Source organism: Monopterus albus, unplaced genomic scaffold (genome assembly GCF_001952655.1).
Source record: "Monopterus albus unplaced genomic scaffold, M_albus_1.0 scaffold453.1, whole genome shotgun sequence".
Classification (NCBI taxonomy): domain Eukaryota; kingdom Metazoa; phylum Chordata; class Actinopteri; order Synbranchiformes; family Synbranchidae; genus Monopterus; species Monopterus albus.
In genome coordinates, this window is record NW_018128333.1 from 138844 (window position 1) to 150889 (window position 12046).

General features: G+C 40.1%; 1 protein-coding gene across 2 annotated transcripts in view; it reads right to left on the reverse strand.

Moving 5' to 3' along the window:
* LOC109952311 (carboxyl-terminal PDZ ligand of neuronal nitric oxide synthase protein) overlaps positions 1-12046 on the reverse strand; it is a 34353-nt gene that overhangs the window by 13925 nt on the left and 8382 nt on the right. For both annotated transcript variants that reach the window (XM_020587333.1, XM_020587334.1), the window contains exons 3-7: positions 5094-5186; positions 4814-4872; positions 3090-3198; positions 1711-1852; positions 624-793 (exon numbers count right to left, since the gene is read on the reverse strand). In XM_020587333.1, the coding sequence (XP_020442989.1) occupies positions 624-793; positions 1711-1852; positions 3090-3198; positions 4814-4872; positions 5094-5186 (573 nt within the window). The remainder of the gene's footprint in view (positions 1-623; positions 794-1710; positions 1853-3089; positions 3199-4813; positions 4873-5093; positions 5187-12046) is intronic.

Sequence of the window (12046 nt, forward strand, 5' to 3'; positions counted from 1 at the left end):
GTGTCTAACACATTTGCTCATGTGACAAATCCAAATGAGCACATCAAGCCAGTCTAAAGTCTGCACATTTATTTCTTCCTCTCACTGTGAAAATATTAGCACAAGATTACTGTCACTTCCTAACTTCATAGGGATACAAAGCCTGTCAAATGTAGAACTAAGTGAAACAAAAATTTTACATCATGTAAGAGCGACAAAGTCATTTCATACCTAAATTATCTAATGCCAAGGTAGAGTGCTGTGATTAGTCATGGAGAGCTGCAGTCAGGTACTGCGGTAGATGACAGAGCACTATTCTCTACTTCCTTAGTTCAATGATCCATTTGGCAGCACTATGCCCAGATAATAGCATCAAACCACCATTAAAGCCAAAGTAATAAATCAGGAGAGCTATAAGAACTGAAAAAGGTTTGCAGCAAAAACAACCGGCAATCATAAAAATGTGGATGCAGCTGGCACGGCCCCTTTTGGAACATCCCCAAATCCAAGCATGACCAAACTTTAAAAAGTACAGTATGGCCGTTCGCCCTGTTAGGACAGGACTAATATGTCTAGCACAGGACTCTGGGTCTTATGAATCATTCTGCACACAGCTTTTCAATGTGTGTCCTCCAGTATCTTACTGTGATGGCCTGTCCAGGTTTGACCATGTTGAGTTCAGCCAGACTCTGCAGAATTTCGCTGACTGCTTTTTCACACAGTGAAGCACCAGTTGAAGGATCTTCTCCTCGTCTTCCTTCATGTTTGCTGCCCTCCTCTTCCTCCCTTCGCACCGCCCCTGTCAGTTTACGACCTATAGAGGAATAAACAAAAGGCATTTGCTTTCATTCACTCTTGAAATAATGCCAGAGCCAGTGGCTTTGCACATCAACTCTTTATTATACTAATGCCACATTCATGATATATCAATGCATTACAGTTTATACAGTAAATGTAGTGACATGCAAGTTTTAATCATGGTTATCTTCCCTATTGCTGATGTTCCCCCTTAAATCTATGTAAATGGACATCTGTGTTGTTTGATTGCTGTGTTACATTAAGAAGTAAGTGAGGTCTGACAGTACATTTTAGGCCCTTAAGATGCATGTAATCAAACTAAACAAGGGAAAGGTCAAGCTTCAGCCAGGAGGAACATAACATGGTCACCATGTAACCAAAGTGACCAATAAAGGCTCATAAACACATGACCAAATATTCACACAAGTGTTGGCGTTAAAGGGCTACAGTAATTGACAAATGTTAGCATGCACACTGAACTACAGTGTCAAACATAGTAAACCTTTCCTGCTAATTTTAAAATTAGGATGTTGACACTGTCATTGTGAGTATGTTGCCATACTGATGTTAGTATTTAGGTCAAAGCACTGCTGTGCCCAAAGAGCCTCACAGAGCTGCTAACATGTCTGTAAATATTTTAGTCAAATGCCAAAAAGCTTTACATGGTATAAAAGTTGGCAAAAATAAAAAGAAGGAGTTAGAAGAGCCGTGTAATCATAGCTCTGTGCTGTATTGCTTCTGTCTGGCACAGTAACAGTTGCTGGCTGAAGTTTATTACCTCACAGTTAGAAAGCTCAGATTAGCAGCAGTTGTTTGCACATGACCAAACAGAAACTAAACTGTACAAATAGACTCTGGCTCACAAAGCTGTCTGCAATCAAAGCCAAAGGTGTGTATAACAGTTACAGTTAAACCCTGTGAGGTCGTCCTCACCATTACTGTTGGGCTCCTCTGTGGCTTTGTCGCTCTCCCCATCCATCTGTCCATCCGCATCCTGCTCAGCATGCTGCAAACTGAGCTTATGGCACACCTCAAATGCCTGACCGACTGTCCGCACGATACGCATGGCCTGCGTCTGACAGAAAAAGAAGGCAGGGAGACAGAGACTGAGGTCAATGTTTACAGCAGACGCATTCAATAGTAAGCTAAACATATGCATCATTTCACTCCACTAAACAGCACAGTTGGCAATTTCACTGATCAGCTCCTAATGTCTACTTTAATAGGAGTTTATCAATGAGCTCACCTGGTTTGACTGAAAACAGGCATACTCACACTCATTCTTGGCACAAGGTTGGATAGTCCCAGTTCAGAGACTAATAATTTCCTTCTGTAGGACAATTCTCATTACAGCTAAGTGATAATACCACACGTCTGAGCCAAGACACCAATAACCTGTAACAACTGCAGCAACACACAAAAACTGCTTAGACTGAGGAATGGTATAAAGTGATGCTTGTCTGAAATATGTAGTTGTAATCCTTGTCCTCAAGTGCATCTATTCTGTATTCACCGCAGGCTGCGGATGCGCAGCGCTAAACCAGTGGATATTAACCAAGCCGCTGGAAATTGAATTTGAGATTAAATTTAAATCCAAAATCGATTAACTAAATTAGTTGTGGAATAAAAGGTAAAAGTGGAGAGCACAGAATACACACAACCCTCAGTCACGGGTAGCTGGACACAGAAAACTGTCCTGCAGTAACAGTGGCTGTTTCAGTCGGGGGATGTGGATTTACATCAAGGAGCGATGACAGCAGCAAATTCGGTGACAAGAGGAAAGGCTGCATGGATTTTTCAGATAGGAAAAGGCATGATCCTTCCTCAGAATGTAACATACTTCATGGTCTTATCTTCTTCTGTGATGGGTTTCTCCCCTGCATGAATGCCAGACATTGGTTCATTTTCAGATGTAAAGTGGAATTCTCAGAGGTGGTGAAAGACAGGTTCCCCCCCCCCAAATGGTTAGCTTAGCTTAGCAATAGATTGAAAAGGTGGAAGCGATAAGCCTGGTTTCATACAGAAAACAAACATCTACCCTGTGTCATTCACGTGAATTTGACCATTTGTGTTTATTCCAAATAACCAGTGTATTAACTGTACAGATATCAGCTGTACACTGGCAATCAACAGATAAACTGACTGTGTGGACTGTGTGTCTGCATCAAATTGCACCAATGTGACTGTGCCTTTCCACTAACTTTGTATGCAGTCGCTCCCAGCCAAGAAACAGGAATAGCACATTACCCTCCAGAAAACCAGAACTTTCATACCTCAGTTTTGTATGGATTTAACACAAACTTTTTCAGTACCTTCTTCTTTGATTTGAAGACATTACATCTGAAGGAGTTACTGGAGCCATCTCTGGCAATGTAGCTGAAGATCTTCAAGTCCTGGGAGTCATGAGATACGTAGAAAATCCTGGAAAGCAGATTTAGATACTCAGCAAAGCACAAGTGTACAAGCCTAAAAGTCTTAAAAGATATTTCTGACATGAGCTGCCACATCCTTCACCAATAATGCCATAATAATGACGAATTACATTAAAAATACAATATCAGGGACAAAGGACTGAGAACATGCAAACATAAATTAAATGGAAGTAAACCTTTTACAGTATAATACCTTCTACAAATACACACCACTACAGTTCAGTAGACGCCACGTCTTACACAGTACTAATGTGCTGTCTTGTCTAGTCCCTTGCCAGCAACATCACACCAACATGCTCTGCAGTACAGGCGGCAGAGCTGAGGGCCAGACCTGCATCTCCATTTGCCATAAAATGTCTCTACTGGGAACCAGGCAAAGAAATTATGACCATCTATGACTGAAAGTCTCATGGTAGAGAGGGTACTATTCATCAACACTGCACAAACACACCCTCACACATGCACACAGTTCTAAAGTATAATTATAGTAAACATATATGGTTCCTTGTTGAAGTGTGAGATAAAATGACCTACAAACACATGTACACAAATTTCTGCATGGAGTCACACAAGATGGCTGCAGTAGATGTTTATTGTTAAGACACTTCTCAGTGGGTGCCTACATTTCCATGATGACAATGCCTTAATTACTTGTTTAAAAAAAGCCAAAAAAATGACAAAACTTCCAATATCTGCTCACACTTGATTTTTCCCTTTACTTTTTAACAGCTGACAGATGTTATTTTGACACTTTGAGGCCCATGTGAATGCAGTTTCTTTGGGCACACATACTGAGACATTTTCTCAAAGTATATGAACACATGCTCTACAGCATATGCACAAGCAATGAACTGGTCATCATGATGTCTTATGTATGTGCATTTAGCATATACAGTACACCGAGCCTCACAGTCCTGTATGGCTCCAATTTTGTTAAACCTTGTGCAACATTATGCTAAATCTTTGGCCCTTCTTTGTAACGAACGGTGCGATTCAGATGTGTAGATCACGCACTCGCTTGGCTCCCACTTGATGTTATGCAAAGTGACACAAAGATAACTGATTTTGTGGTACTCATCTGTCCACATATCCAAAATGACTGCCCACTGCTATCACTCAGCTGCATTCTCAGTTCTGGATTGATGATAAAATCAGGGGTGCAAGATGACGGCTAATTATGCTTGAAAAAATTATGCTAATTTAGATGTTTTTAAAAAAAAAAAAACATTTTATCTTCATTTGCTTTCTTTCTCGTGTTTATTTCATCCACTGCCCACTTGAATGTAATTCACTTTCACCTATGAATTAATACTTTTTTTTTTTAGCATTTACACTTAATTCTTACATGCACCTTACCCGGTTGAAGACTATAGCAGGGCCTATAAAGCTAACCTAAGCTTCATCCACAGAGGATGAGTTGGATGATATAATATTATTAAATATTTATTCTCCCAGTAATTAGATAAGAAAGAGATAACAAGTACATACTGTACAAGAAAGAACAAACTGGCAGGAATATCAGACAGTTTAATCCCTGAATACAAAGCAAAAACAGAGACAGTTCGATTTCATATTTGCTTTGAACAGATTCATTTCTCACTAACCTGTATATGGGATCATGCATGATTAGCATCTTGCTCTCATCCCATGTCCATTCTTTCCTCTGGGTGTGAAACAGATGATCATGATTAAGCAGTGAAAAAGCATCTTGTATCAAAGAAGTTCTACATACTGTATGTTATCAACATACCAAACCAGCCACTTTTCAATCTAATAGAAAGCTGCAGTACATTGTTTTTCTGGTGTTTACACACTGAACCTGGTGGAGAGCGGCACAGCAACTTCTCAGTTATTTTCTTTTAGAGTTTCTCATTAGCAACGTACCTTCTGTTTCTTCCTCAGCATCACCTTTACTCCGTCCACAGACACAACAATGCTGACCTTCTTCTTCTTGATATTCTTAGCCTTGAATTCATACTAGTGAAAGCAGATGAAAGGAAGTACATCAGAAGATTAGCAGTACATTAATACAATTTTATCTTGTCATAATGAAATAAGATAATGATTTCACTGCATATTGGTTTGGGCAGCTTTATTATTTTATTTCCTTTCAAATGAACTCTTTCCATTTTTTCCTCTCAAATGCAAGTTAAATAGTCAAAGATCTGGAGCTTCACTTGTTTTTAATCATATCTTGTGTTCACTATTGATGCAAATACTAAAGCTCTGCTAAATGTTAATATACATGCAGCAAAAGCGAATGGTTTTCATGCAGATGAAAAAATAAAGGGAGACAGAAAGACAATGAGATTTTAAAGGCTAAATGAATGTCAGTGTGTGGAGTGAGAGAAGACAAGAGTGAGAAGACAAAACAGAGGAGAGAATATGAGAGTAGGGTTGAGATTATACAAGGAGACACACAGAGAGGGGGTGAGGAGAAAGCGGTAGTTATGTAAGGACCTCCTGCAAACTTTGACCTTGTTGTAATCCAGCTACACAAAGCTGCCATCATTAGCTGAGCATTACAAACAAGTCAAGACATTCTCAGATCTTAATGACGTCTGGATCAGACATATTTGTCTTGTGTGAACCTTGAACACAGTTTGTAAAGAGCTGTACAAACTGGCAGTATATAAATGTCATACCTTAAATGAAGCCACATTTGTTTCTATCTTTACATATTTTCTTTCATGCTAATTTTATGCTTACGTCTTGTGTTTGAAATGGCCTGCGCTCCCTGCCCTGGATCCATGGTGATTAAAGTTTCAGTCTCTAATTATACAGAACCGAGTCCTGAGAGAGCAGATTAAGTAGAGAGTATGTTTAAAGAGAGAACACAGCACAGAGACAGAGAGAGACACTAGGAAGGGTTTAAAGAGGAGGAATTGCTAAATATTCATACTGCAAATGCTGCGTAAACTCCAAAAACCAGGTGCTGAGCTTTATTTATTTCTGTTGCACTATGAACCCTGTGTGACAGACAGACAGTTATTAATCCCCAAAGGGAAATTCTGGCTCCACTGACACGGCGACTACAGTATTAGCTCTGGTGCAAACAATAAGATGAGGTGACTGAGCAAAAGTGATTTTCAGGCATCTGCCTGTCACACTTAACACCCTGAAATTGACAAAAGGAAATAAACTTTTCTCAGAAAAATATAGCAATTAAACAGTTAAAATAAAGTGAAACAAAGTTCCATACATAGTGTAGATGATCTATTCCCCACAAAGTCTACACACCTGCAAAGTCAGGCGACTACTAACACATCGGTGTCACTCGCACACAGTTCTTTCATAATTCACAGGTCATGTCAGCATTCTGGTGAAGCAAAGTAGGATTTTGCAACTTTATCTAAAGAATGAATTTTTTATATTTTCTCTGCCTAAAGGAAAAGTGTCTTGAATTATGCAGGCTTTCAATGCACTTGCATTGTTATGGGTTTTCAGAAACAAACAATTAAAAACTCATGACACAAGTTCCCCTAAGCTGCATGTTAGGAAACCCAGAGCATAAAAATATACAGTATACAATAAAATGAAACGCGTATGACTAATCTGTGACTTGAACAGTTAAGCAAAAGACATGGGCTTTAAGTTCTAGGATGTTCACTTCAAACATGAGTCTTAAAACCTTAAAACTCTCTCTCCAAAGAGTGTTGTAGTGCTACAGCAATGTTCAAGTTATTTCAAATGTGTGCACCGAAGCCTCAGACTCATCAGTCTTCCCAGACAGTCAGCACATGTTGCTATGTACACAAACTAAGGAAGAGAAAGCTTCTACTTGGCTGGTTTGTTTTTTTTCCCTAAAACCCATTACATATTATTAGCCTCTACAGATATTTAATTAGTTTCGTCATCATAGCTGCAAAATGTCCAGCACCCAGGCAGTTCCATGTGCTACTGAATGAAACATGGGGAGAAAGAGGAAACTTAGGGCCGGCAGTGCAGAAAAGGAACAGCAGGCTTTGCTGGCTGATGCTGTGAAATCTGCAAAAATAACTGATGCAAAGAAACAGAAGGTTTTCCTGGACTGAGAAGGCTGGGCCTACAGTATTTGTGCATTGCTGGGCAGGTGAGCTGACCAGGTGTTTCCAGCTGCTGTACAAACACCGGCTACAGTGAAAAGAATGCAAGTCACTGCCATCAGGTAGATAAGGTAAAATCAGTCATTTGAATTTTGTCAGGCCATTTGTTGAACAAACAGAGAAGAGCGGAAGCACTATAAACTTAAATGAAGTCATTATTTTGTACTGCTTAATTTTCAAGTAACTTGTTTACTTAATCTCTTCTTTAAATTTCTTTATTTTTAGCTGAAAAATAGCATATATTGTTAAAAGGTTTACAGTTTGCATTGAAAGGCAGACTTCATGGATTCAAATCAGACGAACGATTTACTGAATTTAGAAACTATTATTTCCCACTTTCAGTGTAATCAACAAATATTGTTATGATTAACGATTGAGCAGTGATTGGTAATCTCTCTTGACAAATGATCAAGATCTAAATCTGTCCACAGACCATGAGGGATAAAGAGGCTGGAGTCTCAGAGCAAAGACCACCAAGTCTTGTTTGGTTTGACCTTAAAATTTTATGGAAAAGTTAGAAAAGGACAAATATGATTTCCCTTTGCTGTTCATGTATATTATTGAGAAAAAAAATGATCAGAATTCAGGTTTTGCAAACCAACACATGAAATAAGAACTTATGGGCCACCCCCACTCCACTTCAACAATCCTGAAAAGCTGTGGAATGCGGGTGCATTGTGGGTCACTGGTGCTCCCTGTAGTACCACTGAATCCATATAAGAGTCCACAATAGGCTCTATAGATTGCAACCTAGCAACCCCTTCATTACAATTCCCAGGATTTGGGGAGTTCCAAGGAATTTCATTGCCCTTTTCCCAGTTTGGTACAAAGAGGTGACTGTTGAAAGCAGAACTGAGCTGAAAAACACAACAGCCTGGAATTTAACGTGAAATAAAAAAAAGCTTCCTGGAAACAAAACAAAACAAAAAAAGATTAAATCAGTTAGTAAATTATTTCTTTTTATTTGTTAAACTCCAACTGCATGTGCTAATCTTTTTCAAGCAGTCACAGTCACATGCTTTGGCAATCAGGCAGCTTCTTACAATGCCCCATTAGTTTTAAAGAGACATGGAGCTTTAATCACTGCTGCTCAACTAGTCTCTCCCTGTGAGTGGTGTTTTCAGACAGGCCACTCAGCCTTGCAGTCAGACACTGAAGACGGAGTGTGGCGCCCAAACCTCTGGACTGTAGAGTCATGACGAACTATGACCTTGGCCTAGATCAAAAACTGTGGGGAATGTGTGTTTGTGCACGTTGGCAGTGTGACTGTGTGAAAAACACAAAATAAGATACAAGAGCTAGATAGGCAAATAAAATTAAACTGTGCGCATGTACTCAGACACTTGCTAGTGCCTGCCTGTGTGAACGTCTTCCATCCGAGTGCAGACATTATGGATTGGACTGCTGGGATCCAATCTGTTGCAGCCTCCAGTGAGCAACAGTCGGGTCCTTTGGCAGAGGGTGTTAACAGGAAACAGCCCACTTAAAGAGCTGCTTTATAGGGGCTTCTTAATGACAACAGGGTTAAATGCAAGACTGGAATTTAATTGCACAGAATTACTGGGACGTTTATAAGGAAAAGTAGAGTTTGGAGCAGTTTCGATTCTGTAATGCTTTCACTGTAATTTCTTCTTTCCCAGCATCTTAATTATTGATTTTAGCAATAAAATTCTGGAAGACAAAAAAGCAGCTACAGCTAACACTGCACCAGCTCCATCTGGAAGCTACAGCTGTCACTTTTCCAGATAAATGGCTTTCATTACTTACACTGTATTTGTATTTATAGTGGCTGACAGACAGAACCATTTGATCGTTGCCCATGTTAATACGTCTGCACAGAAGCAGGGAAAGAAAGCACCTGAACTCTGGGCAGACATTACAGCAGCTATTACCATGACCATTTCATGTCAAATGAAAGTGCAAGGTCAGGGCGAAAAGGATGAAAACAATGGACGTGATGAACGATGAGCCAATCTGTACCTCTGAAAAATGATCAACTAGACTTGAAACAGGCTTGTCAGAGGAAGCAGTTAAGCTCTGATGTGGGTCCAGACAGGCACTCCTTGAGTGACTGCACCCTTTCAGTGAAAATGGACCCACGCCTGAGTGACTTGCTGACAAGTACAGTGAAAGGACAGCCAGGCCCAGAGCGCTGACGGTGGCTACTCAGGGTGAGTCACATGGGACATGCAGGAAATACAAAGGAACAGCCTGAGCATGCCCCCCCACAAAAAAACAAACCACTCTCAATGACATACAAGTGGAAGCGTGCACTAAGAGGGGAGGTTATTATTCACATTATTTCAAAACTTATAAAAAAACCTAAATCCAAAGTGATGCAACACTGAGATATAATCATACCCGTGTTTAAAAATAAAAAAACTCAGATGGGCTTCAACATGCTTTTAAAGGAGGAATCAAGTTGTAACTTCAGGAGAGGTTGGACGAAAAACAGAAAGAGAAACAGAACTACACCTACAGTACATCATCTACAATCTACAAACAGTCACAGCTGCTGCATGACTGGCACATTACCACTGCCTTCTTTTAAATAGTCACATACTATTTGGAAAGTGCTTCACTGTCTCAACAACCGAGGCTGTGTGGACATCATTCAGGATTTATTCAGTCATATGTTACAATGAATAAGCCTTTTCAGCAGCAGTTAGTCTGACACGCCGATCTAAACTGAAATCACATAGTGTGTCTAAAGCTTCACAAGCTAAGGAATGAGGTTAGGAACTGGGATGACAAAGCATCCTGCAATAAGAGGTTGATATGGAGTGTGGCTCTGTCCAGTGCAGCAGTCAGAGTAATAGGATTACTGGGACGAACACTGTCAGATCACAGCCCCTAAAATCCCCTTAGCACCCAGTGTGGGCTGGGGTGGGGGGGCGGGCAACCACCCCAATCTACATCTATATACTGTACAATCACAAGGCTTACACAATATACAATAGTCAACATGATGACCTCTAGTTAGGGGAGCAGAAGGGCTTGTTTAATAGTATCATTGCCAGTCATAGAGAACATGGACACTATTCAAGAGCTAAAACAACCCATCAATATCATAAACAACATTACTACATAATAAAATGCAGCTGAACACTGCCCCAAATATTATAATACAATGCAAAATGTCTTCGATCAGCTATGAGGAAAAAGAGACAGGAAGATACACAAAAACTTTGGAGGATTAACCATTTAATTCTTCTTTTGCAAGAAAAGAGAATAATCATAACCTAGAATCAGTTATGATTGGCTTGTGCTTATTGTTAGTCTGGACATATTGGCACACATCTGTGCTATATCACTAAGGGAAAAGACAAAAGTGAATGGTGGAGACCCTGGAGAGCATACAGCTGGTGTGAAGGAGTTACATGATGAAAAGAAAACCAGGAACACCACCAAGAAATGTCAAAGGCAGCAGCAATGTAGTAGGTGAGAAGCCGTTTAATAAAACAACATCAGGTGTAAGGCCAAATGCTTAACCACATGTTAACCCTGTTGTAAAGGGGTAAATACCGGGTGTGAATCGGGGGCGCCATCTGTGCCCTCAGACATGTTTGAAAAAGCCCCTTGGATGAAGCTTTAAGAGCGTGTGAGAACTTTCATAAACCTGGTGTCAGAGGGGACTGAGACAGCTCCTCGTACACCCCACTACACTGGCAACAGAAGGCTGGGAAAAGTGTGCCACCACACAGCACTGGCTGGTAACAGTCTGCTCCACTCTGCTTCCTGCTGTCTACACTGGATTAGGCCAATCACTGCATCCATTTAATTATATTTATGAAGCTTATTTAGTGTTTTCATTTTATGGTTCTCGCTGAGGCTCTGTGAATACACCACAACTGATTAGACACAATCAATAGGCTCAAAAAAGCTACTGATGCCTTTTGTATAGAATCAAAGAGTTTTCTAGAGATGAGTTTACACTATGTAGTAAAGAAAAAGCAAGATGATCACTACTATATGTAATATTACCAACAAACAAGACCAAAAGGCTATAAGCATGTTAGCAGCTCTATGAGGTACAATACTGCTCTGAGCCAAATGCTAACGTCAGTGTTCTAACATGCTCATAGTGACAACATGGTGATGTTTAGCAGGTTTGATTCACATCTTAGGTGAGCTAAGGCTGAATGGAATAAAGTTTTGAACAATTTAACATTTAATGTGAGAAACATGAATATTTATACCAAAGTTCACAGCCATCAATACTTGCTGAGATATTCCAGCCTACATCCCAAATATGAACCTCATGGTGCAGCTAGAGGAAAAGTCAGGGGATCACTGAATCATCCTCTAGGGACCACAACTGTCTGCACTGTCTGGTGGTAATCCATCAATAGTAGAGCTACTTAAGTCTGGATCAAAGTGGTGAACTGACTGACAAACTGATATCGTCATCCCTATAGCCATGGCTAACAGTGGAAGATATAGCCCACATCAGTTTCTCCTGAGGAAACCAAATTTGTTTTATATTTTGAAAAAAAGAATGTCAAGATGTAACCGTGAATACTGTAGACTAGCAGTTCATGGATGTGGCGCAAACCTCAGGCTGGTGCAACACTGATGAAAAGTGACAGATACTGTGATGTGTCTTATATCCACTGTAGCCGTGATCAAAGGTTGAGGTTTGCTAATACTTTAGTAGGGATAACAGAACACACCCATGTACTTGTTTGATGCACCTGATGTAGGTGACAGTTATGGGGAGACAGAGAAAATAAGATGGCGAGATAAGAAAGA